The sequence below is a fragment of the Pseudochaenichthys georgianus genome, chromosome 2 (genome assembly GCF_902827115.2).
Source record: "Pseudochaenichthys georgianus chromosome 2, fPseGeo1.2, whole genome shotgun sequence".
NCBI lineage: Eukaryota > Metazoa > Chordata > Actinopteri > Perciformes > Channichthyidae > Pseudochaenichthys > Pseudochaenichthys georgianus.
Window position 1 is genome coordinate 11,785,204 of NC_047504.1, and position 17,997 is coordinate 11,803,200.

The 17,997-nt window shown below is 46.0% G+C and overlaps 2 protein-coding genes across 9 annotated transcripts in view; both read left to right on the top strand.

Annotated features, from left to right (window-relative positions):
- Positions 1–12,531, top strand: part of LOC117460439 (R3H domain-containing protein 1-like) — a 44,927-nt gene extending 32,396 nt beyond the window's left edge. For 5 of the 8 annotated variants that reach the window (XM_034101852.2, XM_071205582.1, XM_071205580.1 and 2 more), the window contains 10 exons: positions 632–997; positions 1,732–1,885; positions 4,972–5,129; positions 5,298–5,431; positions 6,943–7,046; positions 8,625–8,800; positions 9,540–9,693; positions 10,126–10,223; positions 10,398–10,482; positions 11,428–12,531. In XM_034101852.2, the coding sequence (XP_033957743.1) occupies positions 632–997; positions 1,732–1,885; positions 4,972–5,129; positions 5,298–5,431; positions 6,943–7,046; positions 8,625–8,800; positions 9,540–9,693; positions 10,126–10,223; positions 10,398–10,482; positions 11,428–11,684 (1,686 nt within the window). In that variant the 3' untranslated portion in view covers positions 11,685–12,531. Of the gene's footprint in view, positions 1–631; positions 998–1,731; positions 1,886–4,971; positions 5,130–5,297; positions 5,432–6,942; positions 7,047–8,624; positions 8,801–9,539; positions 9,694–10,125; positions 10,224–10,397; positions 10,483–11,427 lie in introns of those variants that run through there. The other 3 variants (XM_071205584.1, XM_071205590.1, XM_071205589.1) reach the window with 3 other exon arrangements.
- Positions 12,532–13,006: 475 nt separating this feature from the next.
- Positions 13,007–16,131, top strand: LOC117456992 (uncharacterized). Its single transcript, XM_034096869.2, has 3 exons — positions 13,007–13,322; positions 14,175–14,269; positions 14,353–16,131. Exons 1-3 carry the CDS (start codon positions 13,109–13,111, stop codon positions 15,520–15,522), a joined length of 1,479 nt encoding a protein of 492 aa, XP_033952760.1. The 5' UTR covers positions 13,007–13,108; the 3' UTR covers positions 15,523–16,131.
- Positions 16,132–17,997: the final 1,866 nt, after the last annotated feature.

Sequence of the window (17,997 nt, forward strand, 5' to 3'; positions counted from 1 at the left end):
GTATCGTCCGTTTTAAAGTACAGTAACTGGAGGGTTGTGGGTTCTTACAAAAATGTCTTAAAGTAAGAATTATCTCCCCTTTTCAAACATCTACACCGCCTATTACTCTCCCACTTACCTATTCATTCATTGGTGGAAAGGTGTATCTGATCCAGAAGGCACCCACATATATAGATCATGCATCCACTTACCCTCCTTTCTGACCTGGTTTTAGTGAAAGACATGCCTGTGTGACTAATTATGCCTGTGGAAAGTTCCATTAATATTTAATTCATCACCAGATGTTGCCGCTGAATAATCCATGACTAAAAAAATACACTACTTTTTACAACAACACGTCAGAAGTGACCTGAACTGGCGCGCAGTGTTCATGCAGATAAATAATCGGCTTGAGACTTTAAAGCTTCCCCCGGTGCTTCAACTGTATCGATCCGTATTCATACTCCAGGGAGTAGCACTAACACCTCATGTATGTAAATAGTTATCACCACAATAAACCGTATTTAATTTAGTCTTAATTCACATTATTTAATTTCATATTCTGTAAGTGACTTCGGGTCAGAAGAATGTAATTGTCGTGTCTACACTGTGACGATAAAACCTTTTGAATCTTGACTTGAATCTTCCTCAGCCTGACGCCCTAAACGCCCAGTTTGGTCACATGACTCTGGTTCAGCATCCGCCCGGGGACAACGTCGCTCCGGCTCCAGACACCCGCCATTACCCAGCTGTATACCAACATATAAACCACCACCAACACCACCACCCCTCCTCCATGGTGCTGCAGGGAGCTCATCATCCTCATCCTCCTCATCCTCCTCAGCACCAGCAGCAGGTTCCTAGCTACATGTTAGCGGGGCCGTCGGGAGGGATTCTGCAGGGTCAACCCGTCCCGATACCAACACCCGGCCCAAATCACGCGTATCCCAGCTCCACCCCGGCGTTGAACCAGCAGCTCCTGCAGCAGCACACTTACATCCAGCAGCCCGTGCAGCAGGTAGGGACTGCGAGAAATGACTAATCAACTACCGTACTTTTCGGACTATACAGCGCACCTGCATATAAGCCACCGCAGCAGCTACATTGTCCGTCTGTCTTGCTCTCGTTCTGTCTCTCGGTTCCTCTTTTACTTTGGCGCGCTACCTGTCTCACTCTTTTCCGGCCTCCAGCTTTTCCCGCCGCTTAGAGGTGGCGGGCGCGGACCGGTCCTAGAGCCCGTAGCGTTAAAGGTGGTTAATTGTACCTGTAAAATCCATAGATGTAGGAGGTTCCCTAGTGGCCGTTAGCTGTACACACAAAATGGGGGAAAAAGTCGCAGCTTATAGTCCGAAAAGTACGGTAGTTTACCGTTTACTCGGGGTGGAAATCACCAAGCTCCCAACGATAGTATTGCGATTCTACGACATGCTAAGTATTGGGATACAGTATGTGGTGGTGTATATGATTGCATGATATATTGGGCTCCAGTGTCTTTAGTGACGAGAGCTTTGGTTTTCCACGACGCTGTATGGACGCAGGTCTTTGCACGTGAAGTAGGCGAGTTATTTTCTTACAGTAGCTCGCTCAGAATTTGATGGTAGCTAATTTGAAGTTGCAATATTATATTAAAGAAAGTAGAATATATACATGTTGAATTACGAATTGACGGTGCAACATTTGTGATATTGGGCTATATAAATATTATATAATTTATTATGTAGGTTTTAATCCGTGTTGTGTGTGTCCCTCCAGATGCAGTGTTATTGCTCTTCAGCGCACCACCCTCACTGCTCCCCCCAGCAGCAGCAGCAGCAGCAGCAGCAGCAGCAGCAGCAGCATCACCACTACAGACCTGCTATCACCCCGCTGCCCTACAACTGCCCTCAGAACCTGCCCCAGCAGCAAGGTACGAACTGCCATTTAGATAAGATGCATCTTTTATATCCAGTTTTGATCGCCTTGACAGAAAATACCTTTTGGATCATTTGTGTTGAGGCTTGCTTTTACAGCCACAGATGTGTGTAAAGGTATTAAGACTAGGTATAGGTGGAAAGAGTTTTTATTTGATTTTGCATTTTCAGAATAATTGAGAAGCATAATTTAAGCACAACAAGAATGTCGACTTAATTCCAATATTTCAGCTTTTTTATCCTCAAAATGCGAGTAAAACAAAACATATCTTAGTACTTAGTACCCGCCTCTTAAACTCTGCATCCATAAGCCCCGCCCCCCTCTCAACCAACGTCCCCTTCTTTTTGGCTTTGTTTTTGTTTCGTTTGTCCACCCTCCCTCCCAAATGTAAAGCGTCTTTGCGAAAAGCGCTATAGAAATAAAATGTATTATTACTTCTTCCTGTTCTGACTGACCTGGTGAGAAGGACTCATTTTAACACACACACACACACACACACACACACTGAGGTACACGCTCACAAGGTCCCATTTAGTTTATTCCACACTTGCGTTCTCCCTGAATCCAAGTCAAGGTCGTGTTTTATGACGAATGCACCTTGATGCCAACAAATGTGCGACAAACATCCTTCACCTCCTCCGGTTTCCTGTGCTGAACCGACGCCTCTTCAAACGCGGCTTTGAAATAGTTACATGGTGGGAATCAAAGAGGAATCAAAGGATGCTTCAATGAACGAGGTCTGCGGCCTCTGAAGTGAAGCAACACATTTTGCCTTGAATATTTAGACTCCGTGTCGTCGAGAGCAAAGATAGCCTTGCAGCTATATCAATACACTTTCTCTCAGACAGCTTCTATTTGTTTTGGGATGTTTCTTCACCGGGGAGCCGAGCGGACCGACGGCACTACCGAAGGACATATCTCTCTCCCTTTGTTTTCACCCGTCTCCTCGGGAGTCATCCACTTGATTATTCTGCTCCCTTTTTCCTTCCTTCACCGCAGGAGTTGAGATTGTTAGCTCCTGCTCGCTCTCACACACACACACACACACACACACACACACACACACACACACACACACACACACACACACACACACACACACACACACACACACACACACACATCTGTGTAAGTGGCTGCGGCACTATTCTGTCATCTGTAGGCTGCAAATGTGGCTTCCCTGCTGGGGACCCGGGGAATAGACAGCGGACAAATGAAGCTGACCTACAAAGGCAAAGGACAGCAATTATTTCTCAGGGAAACAGCACGGAAAAAAATGACTCCAGCCAGGGCCTCGTGTTCCTTCAGCTTCTGCATTAATTAAAGAAAAAAAAGATGTATACTGAAGGTGGAGATATAGTAGCATGGCGTGCACACATAATAAATAAGTATCAGTGGGAATTCTCTGACGGAGGAAACCTGTGCATGTTTCCCCGCCCTTGCATCAGGCTGCCGCTCCAGTCATGGTCACTGTGGGGAAAGCAGCTTGATGGGAAAGGATTGTTGCTAGAGTTCACTAGCATCGCCAGAAAGAAAACCTTCAATGGAAGTCACGTTAAAGAGAAGTGGTTCTGGCATACAGAGCTGAAATGTCAATGAATCGGTTCGTAGTTACCAGACTTCCGCTTATATACCGTACTTTTCGGACTATAAGCCGCGACTTTTCCCCCCATTTTTGTTGTACAGCTAACGGCCACTAGGGAACCTCCTAAATCTATGGATTTTACAGGTAAAATTAACCACCTTTAACGCTATGGGCTCTAGGACCGGTCCGCGCCCGCCACCTGTAAGGGGCGGGCTCCAGCAGGAAAAGCTGGAGGCCGGAAAAGAGTGAGACAGGTAGCGCGCCAAAGTAAAAGTGGAACCGAGAGACAGAACGAGAGCAAGACAGACGGACAATGTAGCTGCGGCGGCTTATATGCAGGTGCGCTTTATAGTCCGAAAAGTACGGTACTGTAAGCTTTAGGTAATAAAGGAAATAACGGTGCGGCTAAGAGATGTTATATTCATATTGACTTGCTAAAGCCACACAGCCAGGTGTAAACCCTGCAGGATCTGTATAAAATGGATTTATCGGCATCGAGGAACCGCGTTGAGCCCGAGAGGCGGGATTCGGGGCCGGGACGCTGTCTGAGAGACCTCTATGAATCTCACAGTGAACCGGTCTCTTTTGCAGCCTCTCGCTCCTCACCATGACCACGCTTTCGAGCAGACGGCAGGAATGAAAGATGAAGCGCGCGAGCCACAAACTTCCTTTTTATAATTGGTCTCAGCTTGCCTCCCCCGAACGCACATAATCCCCCAAGGTGCACAGAACTGTCATCGACACTCTCCCGATGCGAGGCAATTCCCCAATTTCCTCGTGTGCCGCCTGCTGGAATAAAATGTTTGATATTAGGGTCGTTTCACGCTCTGTTTGTGAGTGAAGGTGGGAGATGAGGATGGATAAAAATAGTCGCTCATTGTCTCGCTGCACTCTCCTCCCGGGGCGACAGACTGTCGAGACACCTTCACAAAAGGACGTCCTCTCCTTTTGTCCGCTGGATTAGCGCATGTGTGCGTGTCACAAGGGACGGTCTTTTTCAAATGTCTCTTATTGTCACCTTGACATTTAAGAGGCCGAGTCCCCCCTCCGGCGAGGAATAAGCGCCGCCATTTCAGGCCGTTTGGAAAATGGACGGATCGGTGTGACTTCTGTGCGTCATGTCTTTAACCCGGGCGCCTCTAAATGGGGTTTTAAGTAGTGCTATAGAAATGTGTCCCCGTTCTCTGTTTACCTAATAACTCGCTGAAGTGGAAGTTGTTGTTTCCAGGCAGCCGGTTGAGGCCACCACAGGCTAAATCAGATATATTGACTTTCTCATTTATTCCCAGAGCCTGCTTACCTCCACAATCTTATAATCAGCTGCTGCTTCCCTTCTTCTTCTTCCGACGACTCGTTACCCTTAAAGATCTATGGATGTCGAGCTGTTTTCTTGTTCAATCTTCATAACCGAGTCTTAGAAATCATGAATATTAATGTCTATCTCGAGTCTCTTGTCTCTCGGTCACAGCGTTGTCTCTTTCTCATGTTCGCCTCAGTGCACCAAGCCATGATGCCAAACCCAGCGTCCAGCTACCAGACCATAATGGGCATGCAGCCGACCTCCAGCCTCGCGCTCACTGGCAACCAGCAAAGCAATATGGGCAACCAGATGCAAGGCATGATGGTCCAGTACCCTCCAATGCAGTCTTATCAGGTATTTGGATGATGCGTGTCAGATTAATATTACTTGAGAAAGAGATTCTATATTCCTTGTTTTTCTATTTCTATCCATATCTTCTATGAATCCATTGTTGTTGAGGCTTTCTTCTACATTATCTTCTGGTTTTATCTGCTGGTTAACCTGCTGATTCTGTCCCCGCAGCAGGTGTCCATGCCGCAGCAGTCGTACCAGCAGCCGGTTTTTGTTTCCTGTCAGCCGGGGCAGGGGGGGGTGGCGGTCGCCGGCATGCAGCCCTGCTACAGCCTGCTGCCCCCCAACCAGCACACCACCATGAGGTACCAGAGGCGCCAGCGTGTCGTCCTGATAAACGATGCATTATTTCTCAAATGTCAGTCGAAAAGCATGCGTTTTACCAGCATCTCATCAAACGGTGATGGAAAAGTGGCTGCTAATAAGCTCAGATTTATGTTCGCCCTTTTATAACGACGGGTTGTAATAGCTGAAGCGCCGTTAATCGGTTTCAGATGGAGTTATTATCTCGCCCGTGGATGTGCTCTGTCCCAGAAAGCCATCTGCAGGTCCTCGAAGCCGTTTCTCACTCTGAAGGAGCCTCTTATTTATAGACACAACAGGCCTGACGAGCCAAGGTCACTGTGGGCGAAGACATGTAGTTATTGCCACGATGCTTTCAGTGTTTCCCGTCTGCGTGAAGCCCCTTTTCAAAAAGCTGTTTTCCCAGTGTGCGCTCCGTGCTTCGGCTCGCATTACGAGCTGATGGATAGAACTAGTTCACAGAAAGCAACGTGTAATTAGTTCCCACCTCCTCCACGGACCCAATCAATCTGGATAGTGGTGAGCAGAGCACTACTGGGACCGTAACGAACACCAGACACGAGGCAGCCATGTTCGTAGTCATCACCTGCAGAGGAACAACACACACACACACTTGAGAGGAGAGGTCAGTCTCTCATGGCCCAGCTGTGAAATGAGGCTGCTTTAGTAGGGCAGTCGGAGGAAGTGATTTATGCTGCTGGCTCGGTGCTTTCCCACGAGGCCCGGCTGTCCGCCTGCAGCCTGTTTCTCCAGCAGCTGCCGGCGAGATGCTTACCGAGCAACACGCCTGCTTTGCACACGGACTCAAAGTCACATTTCAACTTTAATACCCCCAGCTGCAGCGCTAAGATCTCCGAGCTCCCGCAGATTTACGTCTACCGGTTTAGAGGGGATTTACTAATCACTTAGGTGTGAGCGCTCACTCCTTCCCTCAGCCTGGAGCGCCAGACGCACTTCTGCTGACAGATGTGTCAACATTTAGACTTCAAACGGCGTATCGACTTATTTTAGAAGCTTTCTTTAATGGGAAAGGTTAATCCATTTATGCTTTTTTCACCGCGTGGTTTTAGGTAAATAGTGTTCAGAATTATGCAAGTCACAATTCATTTCACGGTCGATTAATCTTTCCATTATGGTCTTAATTAACAAAGTTGTTGTTTTCTCTATAAAATGTCAGAATGTAGTCAAATAAAAATGGCGCTCCGAGCCCAACAGGATGCTCTCAAATATCTTTACAGCATCGGAGGACAATTACTAAATCATTGCACCAGATGTGTTGATTTTAACCACGTCCCTAATCCAAGCGTATTCAGATTTTCACATTTCAGAAGCTATAATGACTTCTAAGCGTTGTAAAATAGTGAAAGAAAAATGCTGGGATGGGCATTAAGGCCCCCACTCTGATCACCTTGCCAGTTAGAAGCTTAAAACATATTAAAATGCATTCTCTGTACTATTAAAATAAGTCTTAATTGACCTTGTTTCCTGTTGTGAAACCCTGTGTGTTTCTCAGCTCCACGGTGAGCTTCCTGCCGGCACAGATGATGGAGCAGCTTCAGTTTCCTCAGGCCTCGTCGCCCTGCGTTTCCCAGCAGCACCCGGGCCAACAGTACGCAGGTAAGCTCGGAGAAAGCTCCACCATCGGATCGCACGCAGAATATCCCCTCCCTGACATCAGCCGCTCTGGAGATCCCTCCGACCCGCGCCTCGTAATGGAATCATCTTCCCAGGGTTCACTTGTGTGCTTCAGATTCGATTTACACTCTGGATCTTTTAAATGAGAAAACAGTGAGGCGTGGTGCCGACGGCCCCCCGGGGGGTTGGATAAGTGAAAGTGATTTGCACGTCCACCTTCTTTCCCCCCGGAGGTTAAACAGCCGGTTGGTCTACCTCTGCACAAACATCGACAACAACGCCGTCTGAACGATGTTTGGTGCGGGGGGGACGATTAAAGTGAATCTAATATAGGTAAACGTTGTCTTATTTCCTAATGATGGTTTTAAATTAGAACTGTTTCACGACAGGATCATCGTAAACTATCCACAACAGATTCACGCTTCAATGCAGTAAAGAAATTGTGACATATTGGGCTCGGTTTAACGGAGACAGATAAAACTACCACTAAGTGAATTAACATAAACAACGAGTACGTTTTAAGCAATGAATCCCTAAATAATAACTCATGGCCTTTCCGAGGGCTCTTGCTGTCCAGAGGCAAGGCGGGCAGTCTCCTCACTAATGACCTTTATTATTCATGCCTGATTATTATGTGCGAGCGTCGGAGGAAGCCGTCGCTTCCCGCCCGTCGGTAATGAGGTCGGATAAAGGTCTCACCTCCAGCGTCACCAGTAAACATTTTTAATTGGCTCGGTCCAGAAATAATCTGCAGATGAAGTCCAAGAAGCCGTTGATACTGTTGCTGGGCGATAATTCATAAATCAACACGGGTGTCGGACGTGCCAGGGTTACACTACGGGTTCCACCTGATGTGAGCTTTATGTAAACGGGAATTAATTACACGAGGGTGTGGGATTGATGGAGCTTCTGAAAGCGCTTGATTGCTGAAGTCAAGCGCCATAAGATAATGTGATCATTGCAGAGGGGATGGGATGTTACTGCCCCCGCGGACGTGCCCTTAAAATCCAGGCACTCGGAACCTAATTGCTTCGCCGCGTTCTCACTGACGAGGTGTGCAGCTGAACAAAAGTGCCATCAAGATGAGCATGACACCAATATGTACCCCTGTTGTTCCACTTATCGCAAAACACATTCTCCACACATGCAATAAAATAATAAATGTATTATAAATAAATAAATTAGGTCCAAGAAATCCAAATAAATGCAAAAAATAAATAGATTATATCAAGAAAATTGAAAAGACAGCACAGCAGTAAATTAATATCCAGATGTGTAAACTGAAGGTATATATAAAAAGAAGGCAGTTGTTCCCATGTCCTTTCCATGTATGGCCTTATTAATAAATAATAATAATTAATATTTAGAGGCGCCAAAGGACACCTTACAAGTCATAAAATATTGGAAGGGAAGGTTTAAGGCGGTGCAAAAGGAACATGTAGCATACAGTGAGTCAGCCGATCTGAACCGGGTCGGGGGAGGGTCTTGATCGTGTCAGGCTGTCGGATATTTGCTGCAGTTTCGGCTCACAGCTGGCGTCTTTCCGTTTTCTCTGTGCAGGGTTGTTACCCGCGGCCCCCGGTGGCGGCATGGTGATGCTGCAAATGACGGCGCCCTCCTGCCAGCAGCAAAGAGCCCCCTCCCCGTGTCAGAGGAAGCCCACCAGCCACAAACACCCGGAGCACCAGCGCAGCCGCAGACCTGCAGAACTCCTGCCGCCGCCGGAAAACACCCAGGTACAAACGCTGCCCGTGTGCAAAGATAAGATGAGACGTACTTTATTGATCCCAAGTTGTGTTGCATAAAAAGACATTTTGTACGAAGATAATCAAACCCCTCTCTTCCTGCAATAAACGTGTCTTAATGTACATTATTTAATTTCTTATTCGGTTCTTGTACATATCATATTCTATTTACTTTCTTGCAATACTTTTATTTTTGTATTTCATGATATACGTTGCTTTGTTGACGGAGCTCAGGCCATGTCTACTCCGTGTCTTTGAGCATAGGGCGATAAAGCCTTTGAATTTCAAACTGAAAAATGGCTGTGGATTTCTAATCTCCTTTTTATTGGTCCAGAGCTTTTGACTTGTCCCAAACAATGTCGAATTAAATTCTACATCTGCTCGAGCGATGTTCTCCACACAGAGCAATGCAGTGCGTGTCAGAAAGTTACAAGAAAGCAATTTGAAAGCCAATTGAGTTTAGTTGTGCGACTTTGACAGTGACGCCTCCTGCGCTCCAGGCGGGTTAAATGTCGCCGTAATAGGCTCAGCAAATGAAGTCGGCGTAACCTGAAAACGAGGAGGGAATAGTCCTCCGCATTAGGGCGTAATGGTACATTAAGGGGACTAATGCGGAGGCGACGGTACATTAAAGCAACGGCTTCGAGAGGGATCGCGGTGGTTGCTTTTTTTGAATGAAAGTGTTTTTTGTTCGTCCCTCTTCTTCCTCCTTCCGGTGTGTTCTGTGTAGAGCAGCCGGCCCTTATCGCGGGCCCTCACGCCCTCGCCAGGCCACCCGCCCAGCGTCAAGGGCCTCCCATCAGGCATTTCCTCCATCCCTGTCATGGCCCACCACCCGCACCACCCCCCGCCGCTCCCTACAGCCTTCTGCCACAGTGGACAAGGTCAGTAGTCGCGCAGACGTAAAGACATTGCGGGACAATCTAAACCTATTCCTGCCTCAATCCCGAGGGCGCAGAGATGTGGAGAGAAACTGTCGTGCAAAGAATACTTTACTTAAGCAAACAGAAATGTATTTTATGTTAAGTCAATTAACCTTTGCTCACTTATACTCGACCTCCTCACACCCTTTCACCTATTTAGCATTGCGATGCATTTATCGTGGAGTATTAGGTCATTTCTGATTGGCTGTTATGTCTTTGGCTCATTTGCTTCTATTGTCTGTTAGTTAGGAGGTTATTTGAGATGTTATAATTGGTAAATGTCCTCTAGTACGCTCAGGATTGAGTCTCCAGTCCAAATCAATTTAAAGTTTCTTGTTTCTACGGATCTGAAAATCCACTTTTTATCGATACCTTGTTGTGTTTTGTCTGAAGGTGAAGCACACTACTCTCTACTGGGCCAACCTCTGCAGTACACACCCTCCATCAGACCTCCGCTGATCCACACCGCCCACATGGTGGCCAAACACCAGGTCAGACACACACACACACACACACACACACACACACACACACACACACACACACACACACACACACACACACACACTTGCAATAACATCATTACCATTTTCTGGAGTCCATCCTCTGTATTAAATCTTAAAAAATGGCTTCTCAGGTGAGCTGATGACCTTCTTTCTCCTCAGGGTCCACTGGGGGTTTGGCGAAGCGCTCATGGGAGGAAGGCCAGCAGAAAACCTCTGTCTTCAGATCTCAGTGTAGGTGAAGCAGGTAATAGGAAGTCCAGAGGGAGGCATTAGTTTCGTGAACCTCCATTTAACGGCAGCCATTTTAAGTGTACTCGACGTTCTGACCTGGATTTGACCTGGACACAGAAAGTGCCGCTAAAACACGGTGTTTTAAAGAGAAAAGGGAAAGTAAGTAATAAAATCAGGTTCTTGTCAGAATCTGCTTTCCGCACTGAGGAGGAGAAGTGTGTGCGTTAGTGAGTGTAAGCAGAATAAATCACAGACGGGGCAGATCTCACACCTGGCAGTGCAACCTGCGGCCCCGGCGGTGTTGTGCCGACAGAAATGTGCTGATTATTTCAAATACAGCGTAACAGTTTTCATTATTCAGGCGCTTCAGTCAATCATATCACAAGTGCAATCAACAAGCAGTTTTGTTTTGTGCATTAAATGTAGAACTGCAATAAAAAATGTCGCTTAATATGCAGGTTTTTCTTTCTAGATTTAAGGTCAGAAAATAATGATTAATGTCCCTCACATTTTGTTCGATTGTCCAGGGCGAGGTCTGGTTTCATCGGTCCAGAATCCAAAGATATTCATCGTAATAACACGGAGAGGGAATATCTATATTTCACAGCATTGAAAAATGACTTCATCGATTATCGGAATAGTTTGATAATTAATAATAATAATAATCTTTATTTGTATCGCAACAAGTTAATTCATCTCACACAGAATACCGATACCATTAAAAGACATAAAAAGAAACGTTGGCGTTGAATTGAAAGCAGTGGAAAGTTCTCGCAACAAAACAGCATTCTTTTTAAGACGAAGTAAAAACATCTGAGTGACTTGTTCCACCGACCTTCAGCCCACAGCTCTTCCCTGACAGCCGCATGTTATCGAAGCCTCCCGATGGTACAGCCGTGATTCCTCTGGCCGTTGTTGTTGTTCCCGCCTGCTCACGGCGCTGTCTGTTTGTCTGCAGTGAGCAGTCAGATGCTGGAAGTGACGGGTCCTCCGGAGGGGACCAGCCGTACAGAGTCACACCACCTCCTGGCAGACCTCTGCAAAGGGGGCCGGTTGATCCAGCGAAACACCGCCAGGGACGCTCACCTGGCCTCATCATACTCCATCTTCGCCATGCTCCCCTCCAGATGCTCCGCCCCGAGCCGCACGCTCCACCACAGGACTAGCACCGGACACAAGGTGGAGCGCTGTGACTCTAACTCGGCGAACTCATAGCTGCTACAACTCCCGGTGCGTCGAAGGAGCGCGGAAGGAACGCCCGTCGGAAACCACCTGCCTCTGCTGCCTCAGTCTGGAGTTCACAGACTCTGTCCAAATCAAAAGCTAATGTTTTGAAGAATGAATGTTCCCTTTTTTTATTTAGTTTTTTGAAATGCGTCCGATGACCGTCTCTACTTACAAAAATTCTAGTTTGCTGTTCGAAAGTGTTTGGAGAGCTTTGTTTTTAAAAAGCAGGTGTATGCATCATATCGAGCTCATGGTGATCATAACTGTTTCTGGTTCAGTCATATGTGTGTGCCCACTCGCCACGTGACGTCGGGGTTCCCCTGCCATGTATCCATATCAAAGCAAGCGTCATATTTTATTTAACACATCAATAATTCCTTCATCTGTTTTCTAGCCACTGAAACTGAGAAGCGTGTATCCGCAGGAGCCAGTTCTTGTTCAACATGCTCCCACCGATAACACGCAGCCGCCCGGACAATACGAAACACTGAATAATAGATATACTACCTGAATGATTTGCAGTCACTTTTATACACAGTGAATGTTGGATTTGCACTGAAGTGATGAGCGAGATGGAGATTTAATTGCTATCGGACTGGGCCTGGATTTCTTTCTTTTATCGACCCCATCGTTCCTGTTTGTTGCACTCGACCAGGCCACTTTCTTTTATATTTAATTAAAATGTTTATATGCACAAGAAAAATGCAAACGAGTGTGTCGTTCGACTTGGCTTCTTCTTTTTAGTTTGGGATTTTGTTTGTGTGAATCATGAGGTCGCTGTGTCTGGTGTGGCTTTTTTCCTCTTTTTTTTGGTTTGACTCTAATAAATGTTTGCACCACACGTGTTTACATAACTTTTTCCTAAGTTTAAAGGTGAGCAAAAACCAGACAGTACTATATCAGGAATCAGAAGGGCTGCATTGGCCCCACAGAGGAGACATGTACATAGTTACCGCAAGATAGCAGCATATATAAAGGCAAATAACACACTAGTAGATAAAAAGGCATCCACGTAGGGTATGAAATAATAAAATACACACATTCAGGGAATATAAATAAGCAGTGTTTATAAAACAAGTGACATTGTAGTACACTATGTGGTACACTTAATAGTGTATTTAACCGTGTCCTTGTTGCTAGTTGTTCCTATAGTGTGAGAGGAAGAATAATATCAACATGAGGCAACTACGGGCTTTGCAGAGATGCCGAAATTAACCATGTGTATACTGTATGTAACGTAGAGCAACAGTGAGCCCTAGTGGACAGCTGCTATGCTAAAGCAGAGTGAAAGTGAAAGCAAACCCTCCATGTCGCTGTGAGTGTGTTCATAGCAACAGCTCGGGGTTTACAGTGGAGGGACAACGCGCCTTAGCAGTTAGCTGAGATGCTAGCTGAGATGCTAGCTGCGCTTCATGTCTGCAGCCGAAATGGAGACAGATTCCCGGGAGGAAAAGAGGACCGTGGTGGTGTCCGGTGTGCCCGAAGTGCTGCCCGTGAGCAGGATGATAGACAAGCTAACAATCCACTTCCAGAGCTGCAGAAAGAGCCGTGGAGGAGACGTGCAGGTCGTCAAGTTACCCACCAACATGCAGGGGGTGGCTTTGGTCACTTTTGACAAAGCTGAAGGTAAATCAACCTCTTCTACACACAAGCTACTAACTCTGTGTGTGTGTGTGTGTGTGTGTGTGTGTGTGTGTGTGTGTGTGTGTGTGTGTGTGTGTGTGTGTGTGTGTGTGTGTGTGTGTGTGTGTGTGTGTGTGTGTGTGTGTGTGTGTGTGTGTGTGTGTGTGTGTGTGTGTGTGTGTGTGTGACTTCAGTAATAACCATTCGGCTGTACTGAAGGTATAACAACATCAACATCTGAATCCTAATAAAGATCGTGTTTACTACTCAAAGGTAGTGACAGGAAGCGACATATTTCCTCTAGTTGTACAACATAAACATACAACTATCACTAATCATATATATCGGTGTTTTCTTCACTTCAATGCAGTAATGCAAACATATTTTAGGGTGTATAAACAGTCCATCATAGTAAACAGTACCTGTATCCAGAAATACGAAGTGATTTTGAAAGGCATGTGACAGATTGAATATGTTACCACACACACGTGACAGTATTTCTGGACACGCCTGCAGGGATTTTCTAAGCTGCTAAATTCACATTTATTCAGTTATGACTGGCTGTAAATCATAAGCGGTGACTAGATATTTAAATGCATTAAACCATGTGCAGTCATTTCTGAATGTATCTCCTATTTAATGCTTTAATTGGTTCCCATGGGAACCACTTATAATACAGTGTGTACAGAGGTGAGGTATATCAATCATGTATCTACAGGAAGTGCTGCGTTGATACATGCCAGTGGTTTGATCACAGCACTGTGTCAGCATCAGAACGGAGATAATGAGGAGGTGGTGTGTCACTTCTGAATGGCTTCATGAGCACTAGAACATATCAGTCACTTCTCTCGGCAGATGCAAACAGGGCGGTGGGAAAGGAGCAGCAGATCATGGCGGACGATGAGTTTCCAGAAGAATACCTGCTCACTGTGTTCCCCTTCTCCACAGATGTAAGCGTCACTTTATTCTCACATGCATCGTGGTTCGTTTTCTCCTATGATATATAAGATATTCACGTGCTCTTTTGCTGCAGGTGTTTTTCTACGTCTCCAGCGCTACAGTTGATCTCTCCGTGTTCGGCAGAGATCCGTCGTCGCTGATTCGGAGTCTGCGGTCAGCTCACAGGTCGATACGTTTCCAACCTTCACCAGAGCGGAGAAAAGCCACCGTCGAAGGGCCTTTCAGCGCCGTCCGAGCCCTGAGACAGGACCTCCTCCTCCGGGCGGAAAGACTTAACTCCACAGGCCAAACGGCCGCCGTCAAACTCAAAGAAACTGCCCCTAATCCCAGGGTCACGTCTCCTCACAGCTCTGTAAGCCGCCACGGGGCTATAGCTAAGCTGGGACCAGGAAGTGCTAACTTCTTATCGCCTCCACTGCACGCCACAGGTGAGGAAACACAACGCCTGCATTCTAAAACTCATTCCTCGAGGCGAAGCGCGTCCCGTGAGAGAGACCGGCTCGAAATGCCCACAGAAAACAGAACAGAGACCGACCCCAGACCAGTGCACAACTCAAGGAGTAGACCTTCCTTAATCGGCCTGGAGATGGAAATATCTCCTAAACAGTCGGGGGTAGACGATATTTCAGATAACCGCGGCGGACCAGAAAGGGTTTCATCCTCTGAGATCAGAGGAGAGAGTCAGACCGAAAGTCTGCAGGAATCAGATCAGAAGAGCCCTGCCACGACGACTAAGATCCAAACCAGACGCAAACATGTCTCAAAGTCCTCCAAGAGTAACACTGAGGACACGGGAAATGTGTCTGCAGTCGGTCTCGAGGATCAGGACGATACGTGCATCTGGGTGGACTCCTACATATTCAATTACATCGAAACATTTGACAAAGAGGAGTTCGACAAATGCTCCCGAGGCGTTGATGTGTCCGTTCGGAGCGAAGGCGCCGACCTCGTAAGGTTAGTTTTAACCGAGAGGCCATCTTCCACGGTCTCACGGCTGCAGGCTGCGTTACGAAGCCTCAAAGGTCTAGTGGAGATGTGGAGGACACTGTTGAGGGTTCATCAGATCGACTACGACAAGAAGGATAAACAGAAACTGATAGAAATCTGCAAAGATGTGGATGTCGTGTTCGTTAATGTTTTATACATGATAGAGGACTCTTGTGTTAAAGTCATTGGCTTCTCTTCTTCTAGTCACCGGTTCTGTCAAAAGGTGGAGGAAAGACTGAACCCAAAGACCCTCTAAGAAGATTTACATGGAGGAGAAATACATGACTGCAGTTCTATACAATGACCACAGGGTGGCAGCATTGTTCTGCAATTTGCATCCACAGAACACAGCGTCTGAAATCAACTTAAAGTTAGGCATTATCAGCACATTTTTGATTACTCTGTTCCACAAAAACATGTTTTTTTATTACCCTGGCTACTAATGAGAGTTATACGAGTTAATAACACTATCTATGACATTCCTGCCTCTATAACCCAGTTAAATGTTCAAATGATTTCCTTTTGTTTAGCGTGGGTTGATAATTAGGCCTTTTAAAATGAAGTGTAATACAAAGCATGCTCTCACAGCAGTACGGACACATCTTAATAAACCTCCGCACGTCTCAATAACGATAGACATGCTTCTTATTAACAATTAGAGTTGACAATCCATACATATTTTTATCATTTTGAGGCATTAATTATGTATTTAATGCAGAAATAAATGTGGGAAATACTCTTAATATAAAGTTTATTTTATTAACTTTAATATTTGTCTAATTAAAATTGACCAACATTTTTGTGATAATGGTACGTTTTGCATCTTTAATTATTTGTTGTGGTTGATTGTGTTTTTTTAAATTAAAACTTGTAATACAGAAATGATTTGCACTAATCTAATCAACTGGGGAGGTTTCATGTATCCTATTCGCCTGTAGTGTCTCCCTTCAACATATTGTATTACAGAATTGCATCTTAAGTCTTTATTGACGCTTTACGGCTTGAATATTTTTACATTCTTTGCTTTGCCTTTGTTATACATTTTCCAATTTCTACAGGGACCAACATCGGGCAGTAGGGGGCGCTATGACACTTTCTCCAATATGGTGAAATGAGAGAAAATAGAAAAACAGACAGAGAATAGAGTCCTGCTCACTGGAGCTATTATGGAGGCTGGGTTTTGGCAAGCAGGGTTCAGATTGGCAGACAAATGATGTCAGTTGGACGTCCCATTACACACACACACACACACACACACACACACACACACACACACACACACACACACACACACACACACACACACACACACAGGGCCTCGCCTTCTCCCAGGGAAACACGGATCCGAGCTTGTGATGTGTGGAGAAGATGTTCGGTAAAAATCTCTTTTTCTCTCTCCCGTGATTATGCAAATGAGCTCGCCCCACAGCCTCGGTAATTGATTCATTATGTAAAAATAAGCCACACAACCATAATGAACACACACAAACACAGACAATCACTCATCTCGCAGACACGCACACACACTCGCGTTGTTACCATAGGAACATAGTGGAAGAGGTTGCCGAGCTGCAGCAGCACTATAGGCGTTGTTAGGGGAAGCTCTCGAGTACAATGCATGGAGGACGGAGGAATTACATTACAGCAGAAGAACCCTTAACAAAGACTATTAACACACACACACCTCCCTGTTGCCCCTTCGCCTTGAACACTTACCCGTTATTTATGGGGGGGGGGAGTGGGGTTACCGTGGTATAATGGTACGGAGGGTCAACAAGCAGAAAGCGTGAGTCGGTCTTTTCATCCTCTCTGCTCATTATGCAGACATGTAATTGGATAATTGCATTTTTGAATATATTAAACATGTAAGTATGACTTCCATGAGGCAGGTCAGAAGGAGGCGTCTTTGAGAGGACGTTTCTCCACAGATGGATCACTGAACACGCAGGAGGGACACTTATTGGGAAGTCAAGAGTGAAAATATGGCTTCAAAAAGATGCAGGACAACAACAGAGGCAAACAACAAATATACAGACGATCAAAATAAACAAAAATAGACGCAAAAAGCGAAATAATCAAACAGACGTAAAACAACCACATGCAGACGCTAAGAGACGAACAACAAACAAACAACTCAAGCACCAGGAAGTGTGTGTGCTCGTGTTCAGACCACGGGTTAGGACACACACATCTCAGAGGTCAGAGGTCGTGCAGAAAGGCAGCAAGCCTCCGCGTCATATTTTGAGGAATGTGGCTGCTGGTGATGGATCGTCGTCCTCAGGCGGTGTGTGTGTGTGTGTGTGTGTGTGTGTGTGTGTGTGTGTGTGTGTGTGTGTGTGTGTGTGTGTGTGTGTGTGTGTGTGTGTGTGTGTGTGTGTGTGTGTCGCAGTCACAAATTGGGTCTTAATGATTCTCTTTACAGACCATCAACCTGCCCAGGGGGGGGGGTGGATATGTGATGGAAGAGCCTTGTAGGAGAAATTGGGGGCGACAGACCGAAACACAGTTTGTGTGAACAATACACCGTGGAAAAAGGACGACTTGTGTTTCATTGGTCTCGCAACACGTGACCCGTAATGTAAACACACCGAGTCCCCTGGACGTTTACAATGTGGCCCATGAGAGGCTGATGATTAGTGTGTAAATGGTGTGTCCTCCAGTGATCCCATTTACTCCATGTACTATCTTCATGGATGCCTTCATCTCCTATCTATGCACCAGTTGCCTTTGG

What these genes read in the sequence shown, in the direction of transcription:
- LOC117456992 (XM_034096869.2), top strand. Translation starts at nt 13,109, where the DNA reads ATGTCTGCAGCCGAAATGGAGACAGATTCCCGGGAGGAAAAGAGGACC. An exon ending in CACTTTTGACAAAGCTGAAG is followed by an intron (nt 13,323 to 14,174) that starts GTAAATCAACCT and finishes TTCTCTCGGCAG; the next exon opens with ATGCAAACAGGGCGGTGGGA. An exon ending in TGTTCCCCTTCTCCACAGAT is followed by an intron (nt 14,270 to 14,352) that starts GTAAGCGTCACT and finishes CTTTTGCTGCAG; the next exon opens with GTGTTTTTCTACGTCTCCAG.